Here is a 27,471-nt window from a genome sequence, read left to right on the forward strand (position 1 = left end):
GGTTTTTGGATGCTGCTGTGGCCCAGGAGGGACCAGGATGTCGCCAATTGCGTCAGGGGACAGAGGGGGCGTCGAGCAAGACAAGGAGCCCTCTCAGCAGCAGACAGCACCCGCAGAAGTGCCAGAAACAGGCACTACGAGGATGCGTGAAACGGTGCTCACCCGAAGTCGCACAAAGGAGTCCCACGTCGCCGGAGGACAACTTAGGAAGTCGTGCAATGCAGGTTAGAGTGCTGTGGACCCAGGCTGGACTGTGCACAAAGGATTTCCGCCGGAAGTGCACGGAGGCCGGAGTAGCTGCAAAAGTCGCGGTTCCCAGCAATGCAGTCTGGCGTGGGGAGGCAAGGACTTACCTCCACCAAACTTGGACTGAAGAGTCACTGGACTGTGGGAGTCACTTGGACAGAGTTGCTGGATTCAAGGGACCTCGCTCGTCGTGCTGAGAGGAGACCCAGGGGACCGGTGATGCAGTTCTTTGGTGCCTGCGGTTGCAGGGGGACGATTCCGTCGACCCACGGGAGATTTCGTCGGAGCTTCTAGTGCAGAGAGGAGGCAGACTACCCCCACAGCATGCACCACCAGGAAAACAGTCGAGAAGGCGGCAGGATCAGCGTTACAGAGTTGCAGTAGTCGTCTTTGCTACTATGTTGCAGTTTTGCAGGCTTCCAGCACGGTCAGCAGTCGATTCCTTGGTAGAAGGTGAAGAGAGAGATGCAGAGGAACTCGGATGAGCTCTTGCATTCGTTATCTAAAGAATCCCCAGAGACAGAGACCTTAAATAGCCAGAAAAGAGGGTTTGGCTACCTAGGAGAGCGGATAGGCTAGCAACACCTGAAGGAGCCTATCAGAAGGAGTCTCTGACGTCACCTGGTGGCACTGGCCACTCAGAGCAGTCCAGTGTGCCAGCAGCACCTCTGTTTCCAAGATGGCAGAGGTCTGGAGCACACTGGAGGAGCTCTGGACACCTCCCAGGGGAGGTGCAGATCAGGGGAGTGGTCACTCCCCTTTCCTTTGTCCAGTTTCGCGCCAGAGCAGGGCTAAGGAGTCCCTGAACCGGTGTAGACTGGCTTATGCAGAAATGGGCACCATGTGTGCCCATGAAAGCATTTCCAGAGGCTGGGGGAGGCTACTCCTCCCCTGCCTTCACACCATTTTCCAAAGGGAGAGGGTGTAACACCCTCTCTCAGAGGAAGTCCTTTGTTCTGCCATCCTGGGCCAAGCCTGGCTGGACCCCAGGAGGGCAGAAACCTGTCTGAGGGGTTGGCAGCAGCAGCAGCTGCAGTGAAACCCCAGGAAAGGCAGTTTGGCAGTACCAGGGTCTGTGCTACAGACCACTGGGATCATGGGATTGTGCCAACTATGCCAGGATGGCATAGAGGGGGCAATTCCATGATCATAGACATGTTACATGGCCATATTCGGAGTTACCATTGTGAAGCTACATATAGGTAGTGACCTATATGTAGTGCACGCGTGTAATGGTGTCCCCGCACTCACAAAGTCCGGGGAATCGGCCCTGAACAATGTGGGGGCACCTTGGCTAGTGCCAGGGTGCCCTCACACTAAGTAACTTTGCACCTAACCTTTACCAGGTAAAGGTTAGACTTATAGGTGACTTATAAGTTACTTAAGTGCAGTGTAAAATGGCTGTGAAATAACGTGGATGTTATTTCACTCAGGCTGCAGTGGCAGGCCTGTGTAAGAATTGTCAGAGCTCCCTATGGGTGGCAAAATAAATGCTGCAGCCCATAGGGATCTCCTGGAACCCCAATACCCTGGGTACCTCAGTACCATATACTAGGGAATTATAAGGGTGTTCCAGTAAGCCAATGTAAATTGGTAAAATTGGTCACTAGCCTGTTAGTGACAATTTGAAAGAAATGAGAGAGCATAACCACTGAGGTTCTGGATAGCAGAGCCTCAGTGAGACAGTTAGTCACTACACAGGGAACACATTCTGGCACACTTATGAGCACTGGGGCCCTGGCTGGCAGGGTCCCAGTGACACATACAACTAAAACAACATATATACAGTGAAAAAATGGGGGTAACATGCCAGGCAAGATGGTACTTTCCTACAACTAGGACATAGTTCAAGACAAAAATTACATATCATACTAAACATAGAAGACAAAAACATAATTGTACAGAAATCAACACAAACATGTGTTGTAATGTTTCAATTCAACAAGGATGTACTTCAGTCATCCTTTTGTTTAAAAAAAAAAAGTGGTTATTAACAGTGATTTAGATGTTAACCCACATGAGAGATGGTTGCATCATGTTCACATCTCAACACAACTGCTATTGTTGATATTTAGAGAAAGATGTGTTTCATAGACATTCCTTATAAGTTTTATTTAATATTTCTCAAGTATTATGACATGTTTAAAATGTTTGATTTAGGCTATTCTATTATTTGATTAAAATATCATGAAATTAAATCTAGAAATGAATTGTCCTTCCAGTGATTGATTTATAGTTTCCCTGCTGCATTAATGATTACATCTTTTCCTACTATTGCACCACTTTTTGGTATTATGTCCATTTGTTCTCCCGGAGGCGAGGAGCAGTGAATCAAATGTGTTAGTTGCAGCAGGCGCAGCCTCTAGGATAATTATTTATTCAGGAACATCCACTGCACACGGATTTCCCTTCCACAAAGGGGGGGCTGGAACTGCCGCTCACCTCTGATAAACCTCACTGCTTTTCCCAGACACATACTTTATGGCGGAGCACAACTGCTCTTCACCAGAGCTCTTCTCCTGTTCAAGGGCTCCCATGGCATTCGTAAGATAAGATACTATGGTTGCCGCCTGTGGATTGTCCCTTATGGAAGAAGACTAACCTTAAACCATAACAGCACAGCCCGCCCTATGGTATATTGCAGGGTTCTGCACAGTCGGTCCTGGAGAGCCGGGTCCATGCCAGATATTTAGCATATCCACATTTAGAAAAACCGACTTTGCAGAACCCTAGAAGAAACAGATGGTCACCCTGTAAACTTACTAGAAAGTGATCTCAGGCTTCACCTCTCAGAGGGGTGGCCCAGCCTGTTTTGGCTGCTGCCGTGCCTGCTCTTGGCCTGAGAACACGCCCTGGCAACTCCCACGCTACGGTAGAGCAGAGTGATTCTATGTGCCGATTTGGCAGCCCCTCCTACTTAGAAGCACAGAGGAATGCTGGGGGACGTAGTACCATCCCAGCCAGCCACAACAGAGTTCCTGTAAGGTCCTGCGTGGAGGCAGAGCAGTGCACTTTTAAGAGCTGATTTGGAAGCCCCCTCCTTCTTGGCAGCACAGAGGAATGCTGGGGGACGTAGTCCCACACCAGCCAGCCACAACAGAGTTCCTCCAAGACCTTTTCTTGTCAAATCTGGATTTTGTCCTGGATTTTGTCCGGGTAACTCAAAAGAAAGCTTTCCTCCTGGTTCTAGCTACCTTCACCAAGCACGTCACCTGATCTTGTTCTTCCACATTTACCTTCTACAATCAATCAATCAAACAGGATTTGTAAAGAGCAATTAATCATCCTCAAGGGTATCCAGACACTTGCAGGTCTCAGCGGCTCCTTTGAATAGCCAGGTCTTGAGGGCTCTACGGAATTCCGAATAAGGTGATGGTACGGAGATGCGTGGGAAGGCTGTTCCCGCTATGCTGCTATGTGGGAGAAGGCACGTCCTCCACTTTAATGGATGCCTGGAGTGTGGGCAAGTGATAGGGATGAGCATAGTCCTTTTGAAGGTTGGTGGAAATTCAGGCAATGTGAGGGGGTGCAGGTGCTAGTTCTGAAGGCCACCAGGAGCTCTTGCCAAAGATCAGTACTTCAGTCTTGTCTGTGTTGAGCTGCAGGCAGTTCTCTTTCATCCAGTCGGCGATGCTAGTCATGCATCTGCGGAAGTTGGTTTTGGTGGTGGTGAGGTTGCCGATGAGCAAGAGGATGAGTTGGGTGTCATCTGTGTAGGAGATTATGTTGAGGCCATGGGATCTGACAAGGTTGGCCAGCGGGGTCACGTATGCGTTAAAAAGCATGGGGCTGAGGGATGATCCTTGGTGGACCCTGCAGGTGATGGTTTTTTGCTTGGAGGTGAAAGGAGGTAGGGGAATTCTCTCGGTTCTTCCAGTGAGGAAGGAGGTGATCCATCTGAGTGAGTTCCCTTGTATGCGATGAAGTCTTTTGATCAGTGTGTGGTGGGCTACAGTATCGAAGGCTGCTGACAGGTTAAGGAGGATCAGGGCCGCTGTTTTTTATCAGTTAAGGTATGGAAGTCATCTGTGGGTGTGATTACTGTAGAAGCCAGATTGGGTGGCATTGAGTAGCTGGTTCTGCTTCAGGTAGGTCATGAGTTGCTTATTGATGATTTCTTCCAATACCTCAGCTGAAAAAGGAGCAGGGAGATTGGCCGGTAGTTTTTGGGTATGCTGGGGTCTGTGGAGGGTTTTTTCAGTAGTGGTTTGACTTGAGTGTTTCCAAACATCGGGGAAGGTTGTAGTGATGATGGAGGTGATGGGTAGAGTGGTGAGTTCCCGGCCCATCTTTTGGATTCCAAGATTGAAGATGTGGTGTGGGCAGGGGTCTGTGGGGGGTACCAGTGTGGATGGATTTCATGGTGGAGTTGGTGTCTTGGGTGGAGAGGAGGTTCCAGGCAGTTAGTCTGTGGTTGCGGTTTGTTGTGGTGGCGGCTCTGTCGATGAATTCCATTGGTGTAGGTTGGGGTTTGAAGTTCCTGTATACGGTTGCAATCTTGTTGTGAGAGCAAGCGGGGAGGTTGTAGCATAGCTCCTGTGAGGGTGTGATGTTGTTTTACTAGTTGCTGGATTTCAGAAATCCTTAACAATGTTAAAGCGTTCCTTGGTTTTGTTGCGGTACGTTACGATACACGTGGCTAGTGCTGCCTTCTTTGTTGCTGTCAGCATACGGTGGTAGAAGTTGAGCGGCCCGGTCAGAGGTGTCTTGGCTGGCACGCCACTTCCTCTCCAGCTGTTTGCTGTCTCAGTTAGCTGTTCTGATTTCAGGGGTGTAACAGCTGGCCTTTTTGGAGGGTTTTCTCTGGATGCTGCTTTTCATGTGGACGATGCCGTCAGCACAGTTGGTGATCCAGGCATTGAAGTCCTTTACTCCTTGTTCGCGGGCGGTGGTGGGGCTAGATGTGTAAGGGCATCCGTCCAGTTGGTCTCAAACTTTGCTCCATACCTAGTGGGGGGCACTAGAGGTCTTTGGGGTGTCGTGCTGGGGTTGGAGATGTTGAAATGGATGGCGGAGTGGTCAGCCCATGTGAGTTTGGTGAGGATGAGGTCCGGCGTGTATCCTGCGGTGTGCATAGGGCCGTGGACCACATTGCACAGTGTTCACCCGGCTTTTATCATATCACTATTAAATATCTCTGAATCATCATAGAACTGGAATCACCTTTATCTTTCATCACACTTTAATTGTATCATGGAAAGATCTTTTTACATCTTTCCTAACTGGGTCACCGGGGTTCTGTTCTTGGGGTTACACTTTACGCTATTCCTCTCACATCTGGCACCTCTTATGGCTTCATAGCACCTTTGTGCCGACAACTTGCTGTTTTTTTCCCTTTAGAAACACTTTTTCAGACTTTCTTCGCACTAGTCTGTTGTGCATCTTTCTGTGCTAGAACACAGGAGGGGACTATGCACAGTTTCTGCAAGAAAATCATCTCTCTAGTCACTCCAGGGCCTTGTTCAGCTAACATTCCCTAAACTGCGCCCTCCTTTAATGGTACCTTGTCTGTCCACCGCTTGCTCCACGTGTCCATTAATGCTGATGTAAAAGACTGGCAAAAATACACCCTCTCCACATACACTTGTCCACTCTGTTTTGGTGTTTGATAATCTATACATAATTTCTAGGTTACTGATATTTACTGTGAAGCACTTGGGAAAAAAACAATATAATAAAATAATATTAAATAAATAATGGAAGTGGGTGTCAATTCCGAGACTAGGAAACATTCTCTTTTTAGCAGACACTGTACAACACCTGCGGCGCCATGGACTTCTTCAAAGCCCAGACCTTAAAATGCTTTCCAGGGCCTTGTCTCTGATAGTTGTAGAAATGCAGAGGGCTGTCAAGAAAGAGCTTGTTCAAAGACCCCAGTTTTGGCTTGTGCATGAACTTAATGTGTTTGTGTCCTAAACCCCCAAGCTCTCTGTGTCCTCGGTACTTGGGACAGTGCTCACATCTTCTTTTAGGCCTATCTTTACAGGTCACCCTTCAGACTCAGACACAGACTCGCGCAAAGTCTCAAGATCAAGCCACAGAGACGGCCCAAGTTTCAGGATCAAGCCACAGAGACGGCCCAAGTTTCAGGATCAGGACACAGAGCCGGACCAAGTTTCAGGATCAGGACACAGAGCCGGACCAAGTTTCAGGAACAGGACACAGAGACGGCCCAAGTTTCAGGATCAGGACACAGAGCCGGACCAAGACACAGGATCAGGACACAGAGCAGGCCCAAGTTTCAGGAACAGGACACAGAGCCGGACCAAGACACAGGATCAGGACACAGAGCCGGACCAAGACACAGGATCAGGACACAGAGCCGGACCAAGACACAGGATCAGGACACAGAGCCGGACCAAGACACAGGATCAGGACACAGAGCCGGACCAAGACACAGGATCAGGACACAGAGCCGGACCAAGACACAGGATCAGGACACAGAGCCGGACCAAGACACAGGATCAGGACACAGAGCCGGACCAAGACACAGGATCAGGACACAGAGCCGGACCAAGACACAGGATCAGGACACAGAGCCGGACCAAGACACAGGATCAGGACACAGAGCCGGACCAAGACACAGGATCAGGACACAGAGCAGGATCAGGACACCGAGCCGGATCAAGACACAGGATCAGGACACCGAGCCGGATCAAGACACAGGATCAGGACACCAAGACTCAGGATCAGGACACCGAGCCGGACCAAGTCTCAGGATCAGGACACCGAGCCGGACCAAGTCTCAGGATCAGGACACCGAGCCGGACCAAGTCTCAGGATCAGGACACCGAGCCGGACCAAGTCTCAGGATCAGGACACCGAGCCGGACCAAGTCTCAGGATCAGGACACCGAGCCGGACCAAGTCTCAGGATCAGGACACCGAGCCGGACCAAGTCTCAGGATCAGGACACCGAGCCGGACCAAGTCTCAGGATCAGGACACCGAGCCGGACCAAGTCTCAGGATCAGGACACCGAGCCGGACCAAGTCTCAGGATCAGGACACCGAGCCGGACCAAGTCTCAGGATCAGGACACCGAGCCGGACCAAGTCTCAGGATCAGGACACCGAGCCGGACCAAGTCTCAGGATCAGGACACCGAGCCGGACCAAGTCTCAGGATCAGGACACCGAGCCGGACCAAGTCTCAGGATCAGGACACCGAGCCGGACCAAGTCTCAGGATCAGGACACCGAGCCGGACCAAGTCTCAGGATCAGGACACCGAGCCGGACCAAGTCTCAGGATCAGGCACCGAGCCGGCCCAAGACACAGGAGCAGGACACCGAGCCGGCCCAAGTCTCAGGAACAGGACACAGAGCCGGACCAAGACACAGGATCAGGACACAGAGCCGGACCAAGACACAGGATCAGGACACAGAGCCGGACCAAGACACAGGATCAGGACACAGAGCCGGAACAAGACACAGGATCAGGACACAGAGCCGGAACAAGACACAGGATCAGGACACAGAGCCGGAACAAGACACAGGATCAGGACACAGAGCCGGAACAAGACACAGGATCAGGACACAGAGCCGGACCAAGTCTCAGGAACAGGACACAGAGCCGGACCAAGACACGGGATCAGGACACAGAGCCGGACCAAGACACGGGATCAGGACACAGAGCCGGACCAAGTCTCAGGATCAGGACACAGAGCCGGACCAAGACACGGGATCAGGACACAGAGCCGGACCAAGACACAGGATCGGGACACAGAGCTGGCCCAAGTCTCGGGAACGGGACACAGAGCTGGCCCAAGCCTCGGGAACGGGACACAGAGCTGGCCCAAGCCTCGGGATCGGGACACAGAGCCGGCCCAAGACACGGGATCGGGACACAGAGCCGACCCAAGTCTCGGGATCGGGACACAGAGCCGACCCAAGTCTCGGGATCGGGACACAGAGCCGACCCAAGTCTCGGGATCGGGACACAGAGCCGACCCAAGTCTCGGGATCGGGACACAGAGCCGACCCAAGTCTCGGGATCGGGACACAGAGCCGGACCAAGACACAGGATCGGGACACAGAGCCGGACCAAGACACAGGATCGGGACACAGAGCCGGACCAAGACACAGGATCGGGACACAGAGCCGGACCAAGACACAGGATCGGGACACAGAGCCGGACCAAGACACGGGATCGGGACACAGAGCCGGACCAAGACACGGGATCGGGACACAGAGCCGGACCAAGACACGGGATCGGGACACAGAGCCGGACCAAGACACGGGAACGGGACACAGAGCCGGCCCAAGTCTCGGGAACGGGACACAGAGCCGGCCCAAGTCTCGGGAACGGGACACAGAGCCGGCCCAAGTCTCGGGAACGGGACACAGAGCCGGCCCAAGTCTCGGGAACGGAACACAGAGCCGGACCAAGTCTCGGGATCGGGACACAGAGCCGGACCAAGTCTCGGGATCGGGACACAGAGCCGGACCAAGTCTCGGGATCGGGACACAGAGCCGGACCAAGTCTCGGGATCGGGACACAGAGCCGGACCAAGTCTCGGGATCGGGACACAGAGCCGGACCAAGTCTCGGGATCGGGACACAGAGCCGGACCAAGTCTCGGGATCGGGACACAGAGCCGGACCAAGTCTCGGGATCGGGACACAGAGCCGGACCAAGTCTCGGGATCGGGACACAGAGCCGGACCAAGTCTCGGGATCGGGACACAGAGCCGGACCAAGTCTCGGGATCGGGACACAGAGCCGGACCAAGACACAGGATCAGGACACAGAGCCGGACCAAGTCTCGGGAACAGGACACAGAGCCGGACCAAGTCTCGGGAACAGGACACAGAGCCGGACCAAGTCTCGGGAACAGGACACAGAGCCGGACCAAGTCTCGGGAACAGGACACAGAGCCGGACCAAGTCTCGGGAACAGGACACAGAGCCGGACCAAGTCTCGGGAACAGGACACAGAGCCGGACCAAGTCTCGGGAACAGGACACAGAGCCGGACCAAGTCTCGGGAACAGGACACAGAGCCGGACCAAGTCTCGGGAACAGGACACAGAGCCGGACCAAGTCTCGGGAACGGGACACAGAGCCGGACCAAGTCTCGGGAACGGGACACAGAGCCGGACCAAGTCTCGGGAACGGGACACAGAGCCGGCCCAAGTCTCGGGAACGGGACACAGAGCCGGCCCAAGTCTCGGGAACGGGACACAGAGCCGGCCCAAGTCTCGGGATCGGGACACAGAGCCGGCCCAAGTCTCGGGATCGGGACACAGAGCCGGACCAAGTCTCGGGATCGGGACACAGAGCCGGACCAAGTCTCGGGATCGGGACACAGAGCCGGACCAAGTCTCGGGATCGGGACACAGAGCCGGACCAAGTCTCGGGATCGGGACACAGAGCCGGACCAAGTCTCGGGATCGGGACACAGAGCCGGACCAAGACACAGGATCAGGACACAGAGCCGGACCTAGACACAGGATCAGGACACAGAGCCGGACCTAGACACAGGATCAGGACAATGAGCCGGACCAAGTCTCGGGAACAGGACACAGAGCCGGACCAAGTCTCGGGAACAGGACACAGAGCCGGACCAAGTCTCGGGAACAGGACACAGAGCCGGACCAAGTCTCGGGAACAGGACACAGAGCCGGACCAAGTCTCGGGAACAGGACACAGAGCCGGACCAAGTCTCGGGAACAGGACACAGAGCCGGACCAAGTCTCGGGAACAGGACACAGAGCCGGACCAAGTCTCGGGAACAGGACACAGAGCCGGACCAAGTCTCGGGAACAGGACACAGAGCCGGACCAAGTCTCGGGAACAGGACACAGAGCCGGACCAAGTCTCGGGAACAGGACACAGAGCCGGACCAAGTCTCGGGAACAGGACACAGAGCCGGACCAAGTCTCGGGAACAGGACACAGAGCCGGCCCAAGTCTCAGGATCGGGACACAGAGCTGGCCCAAGACACGGGATCAGGACACAGAGCCGGCCAAGACACGGGATCAGGACACAGAGCCGACCCAACTCTCGGGGATCGGGACACAGAGCCGGACCAAGTCTTGGGCTCATGAGTCAGAGCCGGCCCAAGTCCCAGGGTCATGACACAGAGCCGGCCCAAGTCTTGTGATCATGACACAGAGCCGGCCCAAGTCCCAGGATCACAACACAGAGCCGGCCCAAGTCGCAGGATCACAACACAGAGCCGGCCCAAGACACGGGATCAGGACACAGAGCCGGCCCAAGTCTCGGGATCGGGACACAGAGCCGGCCCAAGTCTCGGGATCGGGACACAGAGCCGGCCCAAGTCTCGGGATCGGGACACAGAGCCGGCCCAAGTCTCGGGATCGGGACACAGAGCCGGCCCAAGTCTCGGGATCGGGACACAGAGCCGGCCCAAGTCTCGGGATCGGGACACAGAGCCGGCCCAAGTCTCGGGATCGGGACACAGAGCCGGCCCAAGTCTCGGGATCGGGACACAGAGCCGGCCCAAGTCTCGGGATCGGGACACAGAGCCGGCCCAAGTCTCGGGATCGGGACACAGAGCCGGCCCAAGTCTCGGGATCGGGACACAGAGCCGGCCCAAGTCTCGGGATCGGGACACAGAGCCGGCCCAAGTCTCGGGATCGGGACACAGAGCCGGCCCAAGTCTCGGGATCGGGACACAGAGCCGGCCCAAGTCTCGGGATCGGGACACAGAGCCGGCCCAAGTCTCGGGATCGGGACACAGAGCCGGCCCAAGTCTCGGGATCGGGACACAGAGCCGGCCCAAGTCTCGGGATCGGGACACAGAGCCGGCCCAAGTCTCGGGATCGGGACACAGAGCCGGCCCAAGTCTCGGGATCGGGACACAGAGCCGGCCCAAGTCTCGGGATCGGGACACAGAGCCGGCCCAAGTCCTGGGATCGGGACACAGAGCCAGCCCAAGTCCTGGGATCGGGACACAGAGCCGGACCAAGTCTTGGGCTCATAAGTCAGAGCCGGCCCAAATCCCGGGGTCATAACACAGAGCTGGCCCAAGTCTTGTGATCATGACACAGAGCCGGCCCAAGTCCCAGGATCACAACACAGAGCCAGCTCAAGTTCCAGGATCATGACACAGAGTTGGCTCAAGTCCTGAGATGATGACACCAAGCCGGCCCAAAACTCAAGATCGTGACAGAGTTGGCCCAAGTCTCAGGGTCACAACACAGAGCCGCCCCAAGTCTCGGGACTAGTCTAACTCAATCTTACACAATAAGCTTTTAAATTAAATCCATGTCAATTATCTCGTTTCAGGTGATGCTCAGCTCTCTCTTCAACACCAACCTCTCTGGGTACAAACCCAAAAACACTCATGACTAGTTCCTTGAAGGCATGAACACCAGAAACTCAGCTAGTCCTCCATCACCGCCCCCCCTCAGTTTTTGTGTACTCCTAGAAACCATCTTTCCTTCCCCTGCCTTTGAACCCTATGACTGAACTTCTTCCTACCCCGGTCTGGTCTACCTTGACTGACTGCATGGATGAAATTCTAGTTCTATGTTAAATGTTAGGACAAATAAAAGCTGATTTCATATTCGAGCAAAACCATTGATGTTCATTCTCGTGAAGTGGAGTGATGATTACATTGTCTGTACGTTAACATTTGTTGTTTACTTGCAGAAGGTGACCCTATGTTCAAGATTCTAATGCAGAAACAGGCATAAAAAGAAAAGTGACAAAAAGAAAGAAAATCAGTGTCATCTGCAAAAAAAATGTACTTCGAAGGTGGAGGTGATGACCAATGTGAGAGGAACAATGTAAAGTGAAAACATTGCAGTGGTAAAACAGCCCCATCCTCCCAAACAGTTACAATGTGGGTTTTTGATTTCTTTTTTTTAACTAGTGATGGTTTTAAGAATTTCCACAATGTTTTGTCAATGCAATATCTTTAAACAGGATACATTTTTCATATGTGAACTTACTATTCAAACCCATGTCAACCAAGAATCACGTTTGTTCCAGTCATGGATTTTCATTGACCAAATATTTCAATCTGGAGATGTACTTTTTGTTTCCTGAAACTTAGTCAATAGGAATAAAGAAACAAATTCTAATGTGTGAAAAAAGGAAAGCCGGGTCTAGGACATGGGTTCCCCCGATGACAGAGTCTAGGACAGCTGCCCAAGAATACCCATGGACTATGCCCACTGGGCACCTGGTCTTCTCATCCCTCACTGGTACACAACACTCCCACCAGTCCTTTCTCCACTCAAGCATTCATTAAGAGGAACAGCTTGGGCACCACTGTGCTTGACTGTTTGCCCACTCGACCCATACACCCCTCCCCACACTGGCAGCTGGTTCCCCTCCATATTACTCAGAGAGCTGGCCTACAAGAAGTGAGAGAGGGCCCCTGACAGGCTGCTGCCTCTGAATAACTGGTAGGGCTTGAGCAGTGTCAGTCACATATCATGCCATCTTGGTGATGGTTTGTAGTAATGTACCTACTTTGTCCTGCATGCCAGCAAAGTCGATCATCTGTTGGGCAATGGCGGCGTTGGCTGGGCAGCTCTCAATGGTCAGAAACCGGGTGCCCGGCTTGAGGAGCCGCGATATCCTGATGGCTGAATACCCGCAGTAGGTGCCCAGCTCCAGGCAGGTGGAGGGGTCCGTCTCCGTCACAACCTTCTCCACAATGGGACCTGAAAGGCAAGGGTCACGGATAAGGATATCTGCTTAGCCACGTCCCACTGCTGTGGCTCACACAGTCTGTTATCAACCTGGCAGGCTTTTAGTAAAGATCAGAGGCCCTTACGTATTGTACTGTACTGTAATTGCATTTATAAGGCGCTTTTTACACTCACCCATAGACTCAGAATGGATAAAATCCTTTGACACATCAGGTTACCTAAAGTTCTGTTATTACTACCAAAATGTATATACCCCCTCCTGCACCTACCTCAGAGAGCTTCCCTGTGGGTGGGGGGTGGCCAGAGACTGATCAAGTTGGGGTCTTTGAGCCCCAGTGCCACAGATAAAATCTGAGAGCTCCACTTAAATGTGTGTGTGTGGGGGGGGGGGGGGGGGGTGAGAGAAATGTATTTTGTAGTAACATTCTCTACCTGTGTCCTGCAAACCTATTGGCTGGACCAATGCACGGTCCTGGTGCAAGATATTTTCATAGACTCTCTTTGGGAGATCTAAGATTCAATTTGCCAGTTGTTGATAAAGTCTTGAGCGCACAGGCTGTTGGGCCCTAGACATTTGCCTGCTCTGTTGGTAAAGTGTTAAAAAAATAGTTAAGGGAGAGGTCCAGCTCTGGGAATGGGTTTAAGATATTTGTCCAGGAGATATAGTTTGATTTTTCTGGTATGGTGCACTTGAGTTTCTTTGTCAGTTACCTCTGCATTTGTTTACAATATCAGTGCCAGCAAGGACCAAAACAAGAGGACAGGACACATCTAATGTTTTTGTCCCTGTCAGTCATGTCCACATGCTCAGTTGTGCGTTGCTTCCCAAAACCATCATTCTTTCATCTAAGCAGAATGAGGAAATGCCCCCGTAGTGCAATATGCTGGACCTAGCGCAGTTAAAGATGACTCATGTAATATAAAAAAGGCATAAATAAAAAATGCATGCACATATACACGCACAGAGGGGGTGTGGGTCAGCCCTCGGCAGGCATTGGTCTATTCATCTCTCACTCAGATGTTGTTTCCGCCCACCACAGCAGACAGCATGGGGTAATGGTGCAGCCCACTTCAGCCATTGATCTGTAGCAAAATGAGTGACAGCATTTTTCCTGATCACATGCACATCTTCCTAAAAAGTACACTTCAGTGACGTGGTTGACTACTACTTTGTCAATGCCCTTTTCTTTCCATTCTTTCTTCTTTATTCATTGTTTTAGTCTCTCCTACAAGTTTAAATGATGTCTTCGGGTTAGAGTAATTCAAAGGCAACAGTACATTTTCTTTGCCATAATAAAACCCTATTTTTCTGTGTTATGCAGAAAAGGTAAAAAAGTGTTTTCTATACCTGTTCTTAGTACTCGTGCATGTTAGAAAACACCTCTACTATTGTATAAAAGTTTTCTAGAATAGTAGAGTAATTTATTTCTAAATTTACATTTTTCATCACAGAGACCTGGCTCACGCCATTCTCAGCCCAGGACATCGCCATGTCAACTCCCCCCAGATACAAAATGAAACATTGCGACCGCACCAGCAGGCATGGAGGCAGCATCACCATCATACATAAGGAATCAATCACCTGCAACACCATCAATGACTAAACCACAGCCATCATGGAACTCCACGCTGACGACAACACAACCCTCAAAGGCACCTTCGTTTACAGACCACCAGGACAAAGAACAGGCCTCAGCGGCGCCATCACTGAATTCATCACCCCACTCGCTATTGAATCTGAACACTACGACTTCCTGAGAATCCTCAACTACCATATGGATGACCCTACTGACACCAACTCCACCAACCTACTGGAATGACTGGACAACATCTGCCTCAAGCAGCTGGTCATAAGCCCCACTCACAAAAACAGGACACACGCTGCACCCCATCTTCATCCGCTGCAGCCACAGCACAAAACTCACCTGGTCAGATCACTACATCGTACATGTCACCCTCACTGGATCCCCCCCGCACTGCCTCCACCCACAACTACGCCCCATCCCATGCTGGACCAAGGTCACCCGCAGCAATGGATCGACGTCCTCAGCACCTTGCAGCACAACATCACCACCAACTTGAATCAGGCAGTACAGAACTTTAACAACTGGATCATCAGCGCCGCCAACCAGCCAGGCGAAACCAGCCAAGACCCACAGAACCACAAAACAAACTAGCTGGTACACCCTGGAATTTAAAAAAAATCAAAATGCAGGTGCAAACAACTGGAGAGAATATGGTGCACCAGCAAGAACGACGCAGACCAAGCCACCTTCAAAGCTGTCCTCAACGACTACCACCGCCAGATCAAAGCTGCAAAAAAAAAAAAAAAAAGCCCCTGACCCACCAGATCAAGAACAGCACCAACCAAGCCAAAGAACTCTTCACCATTGTCAGAGTTTGCCTGCCCATCACCCACCGAAAACTCCATCCCTCTTCAAATAACTTTGCAATACCCTCGCCGACAACTTCCACAACAAGATAGAAACCATCTATAAAACTTCGATCCCCAAATCACCAACCTCCCCAGCATCCTATCATCCTCTACCGCCGACCACCCATTCACCACATGGGGACAACTCAGCACACCAAACACAACCACACTCGTGAGTTCCATCCACTTGGGAGCACCCATGGACCCCGTCCCCCACAGGATTTTCAACCTCGGAAGAAACAAGATCAGCCAACAGCTCACCACCATCCTCAATGCCTCATTAACTTCAGCCACTTTTCCAGAAGCCTGGAAATATGCAGGGATCAGACCCCTCCTCAAGACGTCCTTTGCAGACCCCAGTGAGCTCCAGAATTACCGCCCGATCTCTCTGCTCCCGTTCCCTGCTAAAGTCCTGGAAAAGGCCATCAACCTTCAATTCACCGAACACCTGTAGAGAAACAACCTGCTAGACTGCTCCCAATCAGGTTTCAGAGACAATCATAGCACCGAGACAGATCTGATTGCTACAACAGATGACATCCGCGCCCTGCTCGACAAGGAAGCAGCCACCCTGATCCTGCCCAACTTTTCCGCTGCCTTCAATAAGTTTCCCACCACACTCTTATCAACTGACTATGCCAGGATGGGATCACAAGACGATGTGCTCAGAAAGATGGTGTCCTTTCTCGGGGACGCACATAGAGAGTCTGCCTCACCCCCCCTTCACCTCACAAGACAAGCACACCATCTGCAGCATGCCCCCAGGCTCATACCTCAGCCCAACCCTCTTCAACATCTACATGACACCACTCGCAAACATTGTGAGATCGCACAACATTATCTCCTACACCGACAACACACAGCTCGATCTCTCAGTCTCAACTGACCCCACCAGGATGAAGATCAACTTCCACAACTGTAGGAAGAACGTATCAGCCTGGATGAAGGACAACTGCCTAACACGGATAAAACGGAGGGTCTGATCTTTGGCAGACACTCAGCCCTCTGGAACAACTCCTGGTGGCCATCAGAGCTCGGACCCACATTGAAAGATCACATCTGCATCCTCAACTTCAACCTCAATAGCGAACACTCCATGAAACACCAGGTCAGCGCAGTTTCCTGAGCCTGCTTCCACAGGCTCCGGAAGATCTTTAAGTGGCTCCCCATCGACATGAGGAAGACCGTGATGCAGGCCCTCATCACCAGCCGACCGTACTACCGCAATGCACTGTATGCAGGCACCACCACCGAACTCATGCAAAGAGTCTTGACTATCCAGAACACAGCTGCCAGACTGATCCTCAACCTGCCAAAGAGAACCCACATCACCCAGCACCTGAAGGACCTCCATTGGCTCCCGATCCAGAAGAGATGCCACTTCACGTTTCTGATCCATGCCTACAAAGCCTTCCATAACCAAGGACCCCCCCTACCTGAGCCACCACCTTCACCTCTACCAACTGATTAGGAACCTCTGCTCCAAATACAGAGCCCTCTCAAAGATACCGCTCATGTGCCGTGCTGGAGGACACTCCTTCTCTCACTTCATCTCCAAAGTCTGGAACGTCCTCCCTCTCCACCTCCGAACTGCAACCTCACCGACCAACTTCAGGAAAGGACTGAAAACCTGGCTTTTTGAAGAAACTGGTTTTTCGAATAAACACATGCAGCAAGCTCCTGGATAACCTCTTGATGACAAGTTGCACTATACAAATACCACCTGATTGATTGATTGTAGACTGCAATTTTTAGGTGGGGGCATGTTCTCTTGTTTTGGTGGCTTAACAATAGTTCCCTAATGTTGGGTTCTAAGACACTATTTCAAAAGCAGATATTTAAGGTACATGTGTGTATGTCACTACAGAGCCTCTAGAGTGAATACATTACAGTGCAGATCCCAGTATCACAAGCCACACAAGCACCACCTCTAACCAAAACCAACACAACAAGATTCCCACTCTTTGAAGAACTTCCCTGTTAACACTATGAAACATAATCCCATCTCACTGGCAGCTACCACCCTAAACTCAACAAGCATCAATAACCTTGATCTTGCACTCAACACCCCACTCAATCCAACAGTGCATTAGCCACCCAGACCCACCACCCCAAATGGACATGTGTAGGGAAGCAGAAGAAGTGGTATATGAAGGTAGAGGATGCCCAAGGAAGTCCCATAAAACATAGGGGCTTCGGAGGACACACATGGGGTTGGCAGGGGAAGAAAAAGCAGGGGATAGGAAGAGGAACAAATCCAGGAACCCCCTTCAGGACTGTGGGGAACAGGAAAAGTGGGGGGCCGTGGGAGGATATGGAAGGAAGGGAACTAAGGCTGGGAAAAAGTCTTAATGCATAAAATGGGTGTAAGACTAAAGGATACAAACGAAGGATAAAAAAAATAAGATTTTGCTTGCCTGTGACAGATATGTAATTTTGAGTTATTAAATGAAAAATATATTTTTTTTTAAACTCTGAAGCTAAGTTTACGAAAAAGCAAACCCACTTGCACCATTGTACATCCAAGAAGTAAAAAGACGAAGGATGTTCAATCAGCTGACATGAGGAAAAAAATGATATAATCTGAACTTTCACAGCTGAGAGCTCTACTTTGGGCTAGCTGTAAAGTCAAAAAGGGGGCCAAAGCAACTTACTAAATAACAATCACCTCAGAAGCATCCAACTGAGGAAAAGCACTCTTCCGAACCACGAAAAGTTGGATGGGAGCCTAGCTATACTTGATTCATCTGACAAATGTAGTGTTTCATGGACAATGACATGAGAAACTACGTGGAAGCCTCTTGGCTACCACCATTCACCCCACAACACCCCAATATACAAACATAATGCCTCTCTACCTCACAGATCTGTGGAAAATCCTCAGCAGCCTCAAGGCAACCATACCATGAGGACATCATTCCCTACATACCATAGCATCGCTCACCAATCAAGCTACCACCCCTGGTACCAACGATGACAACTGTTCACTGACACCAGGATCCTTCCTCGAATTACTCAGTAGAGAAGCATTTTGAAGATGGATGACCAAATGAAATAGAGGAATAAAATCCTGGACTTAGGATGAGTGACTCGTTCATTTGGGATTGTGTCTTTTGGGAAGAGGGCGTTGCGCGGTGATTCAAATGAAGGTGAATAGATGGTACTAGGAGTTAGGAGAAAACCTGTTCAAATTACAGGACAATTGTATGAACAGATGAGAAGCTTGTGGTCTGATCTGGAGCCAAAATGTCTTCACGGGCAGCGAAGCTTGCAGCTCATACAAAATATTTACAAATTACTCCTGCACATATAAACTTTTTGAATTAAATTGGCTTTCAAGCTATTGAGCTATTGGCTGAGGACTGGCAGCTGCAGATGACTCTCGTCGGCTTGTTGGGGCTCCGCTGCATTTTTCCCAACTTCTGCCCATAGGCCCCCCGGTGGACCTCCTGTATGCAACCCTTCTATTGAGAAGGAGCACAGGCGTGGTCTGATGAGGGTATTGGTTCAAGGGTATGGAAGCCCCAACCAGCATGCCCCCCCGATTGGTCCTTCGAGTCCTGCACCAAGTCCTGTACTCCCGGCATCCCAGAGGCAAGAGGTAGCGACATAGTATGGTGCTGTGTGCAAGGCCAAGGGACACTGAGGTAGGCTGAGTGGGCAGCAAACAGCAAGTACTAGACTGTGGCACCACATGTTGCACAGAAGTGGTTGATGTTAGGTGTGGTGTGCATGTGCAGGTGTTTCAGGGTCCGCCGCTGCCACCTTTGTGTCATTAGTGTTACATCATTGGCCACGGGTCAGCTGGCAGCAGACAGCAGCATCCGATAAGTGGCTAACTATCCCTCAATGTTTACCAAATATTCAGAGGTGGCAGCTGGAGGTCAGAAAAACAGTGGTTGAGGATCCCTACAATGCCATACTTAGCAACATAGCTGGCACAGCCCTCACTCCTCTCCTGGTGGGCACCAGGAACCAAGGACATCAGGAGCACAGCCCAACCCCCTTCCTGTTGAGCACCACTAACCAAGGACATCAGGAGAGGTTGATTAAACACTTTGATGATCCAGAGCATCCAGTGACCCCCCCCCCCCAAACAAAAACTTGCTGATAATCGAATCTGAGCGAACACCAGTTTTGCAGCTAGATGAAAAGCTGCTCACAGAGTGTTCATCCAGAGGAGAACAGCAGCAATGGGACGGGAGAACGGGCGTGAGGCCCATCCGAGGAAGAATTAGATTAAGTGGGCAACGAAGGTTGGTGAAATGGGTGGACAGATTGGCCACATAGAAGGGGGCAATGAAAGTCCAGCAGCTCTGTCATCCCTCATGGAGACAGAAGACCAGAGAAAGCCACCATGGACACAAGCTAACAAACAGAGAGATAAGCAGGGGTAGTGGTGGGGGAGCAGGAAAGCAAAACTATGTCAGAGTATTTCTCTAGAATATCTAAGAGAAACTTTCCCATGGTCAGTTCAGATTTTGCATGAAACTCACCTATTTCCGCGCCAACGGTTGGATCTGACCCCTGGAATATTTTTAACCCCCAAGCCATCCCTCAGAAGGCAGGCATAAGAGGGTGGACCCCATTAAGGTCCAAAGCTGGGGGGGGGGGACGGATCTACAATCATCGAGCTGTCCTCCACCTCAATGGATTTCTCTGGCAACATAAACTACCAAAAACAACCCCATGAAGGACCGGAGGCAGTCAAACTTACATATATAACCAGCCTCCCGGGGAGGAACCAAAATGGCGGCCGGGAAGGACGCCTAGCTAGCGAGCTCCGTCCCGGACTCGCCATAACTATCCTGTAGGGCGCCCCCCCTGGAATTTCATCGACGCCGCAGAGGGTGTGAGCTGCCCCCCCGGTTGAGAGCGGTCGAGGGGAGTAGACACCCGGTAATACGGGGCCGAACGGCCGAGACTGGCCCTGGAATTGAAGTATGGAGCTGGGAGCTCTCACAATGGCGGCGCCCAGCGCGAGGTGAACTGCGGCTAGCGGCCCGGCTCTCCCTTCCCCTGAGGGGCCGAGGCGCTGAATTGCCGTGCCGCTGCCGGAGCGGAGGATCGCCCGAGACGGCCGGGGTGCGGGGGTGAGCCCCCTTTCTCTCGCTCCCCCTCCCCGGGCGGGGCCTCGCCAAGCCGCCGGACCCTCCAGGGAGCCTGGAGAGACACACGGCGCACCCGGCTCAAGGGGCGGCGCCGCGGTACTGAGGCGGCGGTGACCCCGGGCTGGGGCGCCGGACCAAATTGTGCGGCGACCCACAGGAGGCCGACCTGGACACTGGGCTTGAGGCGTGCAGGAGGGCCCACGCTAGCCCCGGTTCGGCCTGCCTGAATGAGAAGCAGGGCGGCCCCCGACTGAAGGTGAGGGCCGTGGCTTTACCGGGCGCGGGGGGCTTGGATTTCTGTGGCGGGGGAGACGCGGCGGCAGGGAGCGGTGTGGGCTCCTCTCCCACCCTGCCCCCCCCCCCCTCGCTGGAGGCACTCACAGAGGCGCTGCTGCCTGGCTATGGGGCAAACCATGCTCCACGGAGCGCAACGCAGTGGTCTAGTCGGCCCCACCCGGGCGGGATGATGGGCGCAGAAGCGAGTCCGGCCCGCGAGGGCAGAGAGACCACACACCAGATCAGCTAGCGCCACGACCGGACGGAGAACACTGGCAGATGCTCATCCTTGGACCTTGGCCGTCGGGAGCAGAGGTGACCGTGAGCCCGCCCGGGGTTTGGTTCCCCTTGTCTGCACCCCTGGCTGTCTCCCCCGTCCCCCTTTATGCAACCGTGGCCCGTTTCCACCGCTGCCCCCTCTGGGTGACTGAACCGCTAGTGCAGCAAGCACAGAACCCCGACCCCAAGGAGGACGCACTATCGGATCCCGGGGCAACTCGACTCTGGTTTCGCCAGCTACACCGGCAGCCCCCTGCATTGATTTTGTGGACAGAGGCATGCTCTGATCAGTGAATAGGGAAGAATAAACCCCACTCAAACTCCACCAACCAACGTGGTGCCCGGTGGGCAAGGGAGCAAATACTGTGTTAAGGATTCACGGCACAGGGACAACTTATTGCGAGGTCAAAACAAAACTAAGCAGAGCACCGCCGCACCCCGCACCGCTCCTTTCAGGCAGACATAATGGTAGACAGGCTTAAATCGACCAAGAACCAAGATCGGAACGCCCAAAGCGTGGCGCCCTGTGACCAGCAACCAAACCCGTCTCTACAAACATTAGAAAGCACACTCTTGTCACATTTCGCACAATTTGAGAAAGTATTGCAAGCGATCATGGACACTAAATCCTCCCTGGAAAATAGAATAGACGCAGTCTCCCAAGACCTAAATTTACTCCGAGTGGATCACCGCAATCTGTCGGAAAGAGTGAAATCGGCAGAAGAGGTGATATCCGAATTGGCCCCCATGGCCAAAGATAATCAAAAACAAATACAGCGCCTAGATGCTGAAGTGAAGGCACTACGGCGCAGATCGGAGGAAGCGGAGAGTAGATTGCGCCGCAACAATATTCGCTTTCTGGGGTTCCCTGAAAATATGAGGCAACCGAACTTGGAGCTATTCCTAGATCAATGGCTAATCAAGGAAGTACTAAACGGGGCTCCGTCCAAGTTCTTCTCCATAGAAAGGGTGCACAGAATCCCGGGTAGACCTCCGGCCCCAGGCCAACCACCCAGATCACTGATTAAAAAATCTAGCAATCACAGGGATCGAGACGCAATTTTGCAATAGTTCCGCAATAAAGGCCCATATAACTATGAGGACTCAATCATTAATGCATACCCAGACTTCACACAGGAGGTGCAAAATCAACGTAACACCTATGTTAAAATCAAACAGCGCCTGCGAGAACATGACATCAAATATGCTCTGTTGTTCCCTGCTAAACTACTAGTGGTGTCGGAGGACAACACCCACATCTTCACCTCCCCCGAGGACGCCTGGACATGGTTACACGCCAAGGGCCTGGCGCGCCCCCGGGAGGGTGCGGAAGGGGCCGAGGAATGGATAACCCCCGCATCGAGGAAACGTTCTAAGAGGCGCACCAGGGGTCAACCCAATGATCGACAGGCAGCCGAAGAAAGGGCAAAAGTGCTGAAGGAAACACCTCTGCTGATGCAAAGTAACTTTGGAGGACCCAGGTCGACCCCGAGATCAACTTGGACTCCGACACGGCCAGCTCGGACTCTATAATAACAGGAGTGTGGAAAGGACCGATAGTTACCCCTAGAACCGCAGACAAACTAACTATACTCCACCGCTCCACCTCTCCACTAATACAAATAGTGGCCGTGTTCGGATGGCACCGGGGGCCTCCTGGAAGGGATGGCCCGGAGGACTGGGCACCAATAACAGCGTGTAACTTTTGCATAAACCCACCCCCACTTTCTGGGGCGCGTGCATAAGGGATTGGGGGGGGGACGGGCAAGCTGGGGGGTTTGTGGGGGTGGTTCCCTCTCTCTCTCTCTCCTTCACAATGGGGGGGCGCCCAACGTAATCAGCAGATTAAGTCTGCGGAAAGATGTGAGCCCCGTAAATGAGCCACATCTGGTTGCCAACATTACATCACCACGGATATCCAGTCGGATACAGGTTTTTTCACACTGTTATGGGTTAAGTAGTTTCACACAAGTTCTTAGCAGCGTAAAAGTTGAAGTTGGGGTGGGAGGGAGTTATAATTTAGTAACAAAGCACACAACAGATCCACTTAAAAGGCAGGGTTCACTGCTGCAAATGGAATCTTTATTAAATGGTACAGAGGGGGTGGCTGAGCATGGGATGAAGGTAATCGTCAGGCATGCACGAATAGGCACATCTTATAAACCCACATGGCACCACATATGAAACGTAACATAAATCAATACGATATTGTAACATGGAATGTCAGGGGATTGGGAGCGCTGAGTAAACGGTCCCGGGTGTACACACGCCTTAAACGTATGGGAACACACATTGCTATTATACAAGAGACACATATGCTGGAGCCCGACCTGCAGGAGCTGCGCGCGAAGTGGGGTGGGCAGGTAATAGGCACAACATACTCGGCCTTCGCGAGGGGTGTATTGATCTGGATAGCAGACGGGGTCCCATTCCTCCAAACAGCGCACAGAATAGACCAAGGCGGTAGATTTGTGGTGGTGGAAGGCCAGTTAGATGGCAGACAGCTGACAGTAGTTGGTATATACGCCCCAAACTGCGTGATCGCAGGCTTCCTGAGCACACTCATGCCGTCATTATTGGTTAACCCTTCGGCTCCGGCCATTTGGGGGGGGAGACTTTAATAGCACACCAAATACAACACTAGACAGGTCCAACGCTCCAGCGAGCCCAATAGCAAAAAGAAACACGACAAGTTCATTACAGATATGGGCGGGGGGTATGAGATTATATGACTTATGGCGCATGGGACACCCGCAACAGAGGGAATATTTATTCTACTCAGCACCACACAAAACTCACACTAGAATAGATATAATATGGGGTACCCGGGATATAGGAGCATTGGTTAATGGGTCGGAATACTTAGCAAGGACACTGTCGGATCACTCACCACTGAAAGTGTCACTGGACTGGGGTAGGAGGCGACAGGCAATTCCCACGTGGCGCCTGCAGGCAAACGCCTTACAAGACCAGGCATTCGTGGAAATTCTAAAAACCACATTGAATCAGTACTGGGAAACAAATGACTCAACAGCAAACTCACAGGCAGCCGAGTGGGACGCCCATAAAGTGGTGGTACTAGGACAATGCATGTCCACCACGTGGGGAGTAAGACGCACCATACAGGTGGAAATCGGTAAATTAGAACAGGAGCTCAGGGTAGCAGAAATAGCGGTAGCACGCAACGAAATCCCCCACACAGTGCTAAAAGAAGCTCACTCAAAATACAACGAAGTAGACAGCAGACTCCGATGCCACGATTATAATTACCACTTATCGTGCTTGCACACAGAAGGCGACAGATCGGGCAGATTGTTGGCGTGGCTGCTACGGGAGGATAGACAGCAGTCCCCCCTTGGGACCATACGGGTAGGCATTCACACTACGGTAACCACACAACTCGAAATAAATGAAACGTTCCGTGAATATTACACAAAGTTGTACACTAAACGCACCACTGCAACTCGAGTCCTTCCGGGGAGACTCTCTATTACCGCAATTATCCCTAGCAGACAGGGACTCCCTTGAAACCACTGTGACAACGGGCGAAATAGACTTAGCCCTGACGCAAATGCCCAGGAACAAAGCACCTGGCATAGATGGCCTCCCAATAGAGTACTATGCTACCTACTCTTCTCGCCTAAAGCCCCAACTGCTGAAGGTGTTTGAAGAGGCGTGGGCCAATGAACAGCTTCCCCCATCTCAGAGAGAAGCTATGATAGTGGTTCTCCCCACGCAGGGTCGTAACCCCACTGATGTCAAATCTTATAGACCACTCTCACTCCTAAATTTAGACTGCAAAATATTAGGTAAAATATTGGCTAACCGACTAGCTCCTATCATACACACCCTAATACACGATGATCAAAACGGCTTCATCCCGAAACGCAACACCTTTTTAAACATTCGCAGATTGCTGAGCATAATGGGCGACACCCCCCCGGGGGCACATGACGAAATGGTGCTGTCACTGGACATTGAAAAAGCGTTTGACACGCTAGAGTGGGACTTCCTACTGGCCATAATGCGGCGAATGGGAATAGGCCCCAATTATATTCGTTGGGTCCGGACACTCTACTCTAACCCCCAAGCTAGAGTGAAGACGGGGGGAGTCATATCGGACAGCTTTCCAATCTCCAGGGGCACAAGGCAGGGATGTCCCCTATCCCCGTTATTGTTCGCTATAGCAATGGAACCACTAGCAGCAAGTATACGCTCGATGGAAGATAGCAGGGGATAGTCAGGAATGGGGTTTACCATGCAAACTCGCTATACGCTGACGATGCTCTAATCTACATTCGGAAAAGTAGCGAGGTGATACCAGCGGTAATGTCATGGATGGCTGAATTTGGAAGCATATCCGGCCTAGTGGTAAACTGGGATAAGTCGTGCGCATTCCCGCTGGTCAGGTGGCCACCAGCGAGACTGCCCCGCCGGGTCGACTGAAATGGTGCTTTGAAACGTTCAAATACCTCGGGGTAAACATATACCACAACACAGATGACTTGAGAGACGGGAACCTGGGGAGAGCACTAGCTTCCATAAAGGGCTCGTTACGATTCTGGAACAGACTTCCGCTCTCGCCCCCAGGCAGGGTGGCGGTCGCGAATATGCTAATACTACCAAGGCTATTATATTATTTTGCGGCTCTGCCGATTAACATCCCGAGGAGCTTTTTCAGAAATCTGAACACAGCGCTTCTACAACTCATATGGGGTGGGGGTAGAGCGCGGGTGGCACTAACCTCATTGCAATGCCCAGTGGACGCGGGTGGTCTGGGAGCTCCCAATTTTGAACTGTATTGCGCGGCTGCCCAGCTGCAGTGGCTACAGAATTGGATCCACAGACCTACACCGGCAGAATCCGAATGGCTGGAGTCCTGGTTAAAAGGGACTCCACTGATAACGTGGCTGTCAATTAAACACCCTAAAAGCGAATTGGTTAACCCACTGCTAGCAGCGGCGCACGCATGTTGGGGTAAATACGTCCAAAAAGGCCACAAGACGCTCCCTTATTCCCCACATATTCCACTGGATCTGCTCCCGGGATGGTATAAAACTGCAACGCACCAGCTGTCTGTGTGGAGAGAGGCGGGCATTCAGTCAGTGGGTGATTGCTTTGAGGACGGTAAGCTAATGTCATTTGAAGCCATGCAGGCTCTCACTGAAGTAAACCCCGGCCAATTCCGGTCATACCACGCCATATGCTTGGCAATCAAAAAAACGTGGGGCGCAGGAATCCTAGACCAAAGATCTCCCCCATTATCCACCATATACTACAACATGATGCCCATACAAAAGTGGTATCGAGCCTATACAAGCTCCTTAACAATCCCCCTGAGCCGCATATGGAGAGGGCCAGGGAGAGGTGGAACTCGGTCCTCCCAGACCCGGTACCACAAGAGGATTGGCCGAGAGTCCTGCAACATGCTCGTGGAGTGTCGAGGAACCCCAGATTCCGCTACACCCAGTTTAACTTCACGCACCAAACATACTTGTCCCCAGCCAGGTTGGGTCAAATGTTTCCCGGCTTGGAGCCGACATGTCCCAGATGCAAAGCGCCACGGGCACACTTCTACCACATGGTCTGGGAATGCCCTCAAGTACAAAAGGTATGGAAAGATGTGGTGCTAGCGATCTCGGAATTGACAGGACTCGGGCTGACAGTGGACCCCACGTCATGCCTTCTGGGGCTGAGGACAAGAACAAAAAGACACAGACACTTACACAAATTTGCTGACCTAGCATGCGTGATGTATAAAAGATTGATCGCAATGCACTGGAAAGCACCTAGAGCACCTGATCAGAAATCATGGCATACCACTACACTGCACTGGGCCCGCACAGAATATCAAGTGCTGAGGAAACTAGCACGGGAGGGGAAACATCATACAGGCTGCGACACCTGGGAAGCATTGGTGTCCAAACTCGAAGCTAAAAATGATGATAAACCCCCATGATGTGGGCGCTCTTTCGCACAACATATTAAGTAGTAATACGCCTGAATGCCCCACGACGGTATTGCCCCCCCCAGATGCGTAACTTATTATAGACGTGTAAGCGCAAAGTTCCTTGCCCTGGCTGCCCAACCGTCCACTGGCTCTGGCACTCCAGTCCATATATACTGTAAGCACATTATCACACACCCCGCTCACCATTACCGTACACACGCAAAGGCACCATCATTTATAATAAAAGGGGGACCCAGTAGAATACAGTCCATATCAGAAGGCGCATGCGGGGTTTCCCAATGTCACAACACAGGCGCAGGAGCCCAACTAAAGGGGAATGTACTAATACTGTTTTCCACAGGTGGATCTGAAGTGTGCACAAGTGGGGGGGGGGGTTAGGTGTTTGAATGTTACCAACTCAGATAAATGTGATCCTGCTGTAAAATAGAGCAAAAGTATACAATATGTATCTGGAATGTAAAACCAATAAAAATTATTTTTTTAAAAATATAAAAAAATATTAACAGCCTCCCTGTGCCAAGGAAGATGATGC

The 27,471-nt window shown here is 51.8% G+C and overlaps 1 protein-coding gene across 2 annotated transcripts in view; it reads right to left on the reverse strand.

Moving 5' to 3' along the window:
- Positions 1 to 27,471, reverse strand: part of LOC138266470 (catechol O-methyltransferase-like) — a 102,062-nt gene that overhangs the window by 25,845 nt on the left and 48,746 nt on the right. For both annotated transcript variants that reach the window (XM_069215295.1, XM_069215296.1), the window contains exon 3: positions 12,687 to 12,880. In XM_069215295.1, the coding sequence (XP_069071396.1) occupies positions 12,687 to 12,880 (194 nt within the window). The remainder of the gene's footprint in view (positions 1 to 12,686; positions 12,881 to 27,471) is intronic.

The sequence above is a fragment of the Pleurodeles waltl genome, chromosome 11 (genome assembly GCF_031143425.1).
Source record: "Pleurodeles waltl isolate 20211129_DDA chromosome 11, aPleWal1.hap1.20221129, whole genome shotgun sequence".
Lineage (NCBI taxonomy): Eukaryota > Metazoa > Chordata > Amphibia > Caudata > Salamandridae > Pleurodeles > Pleurodeles waltl.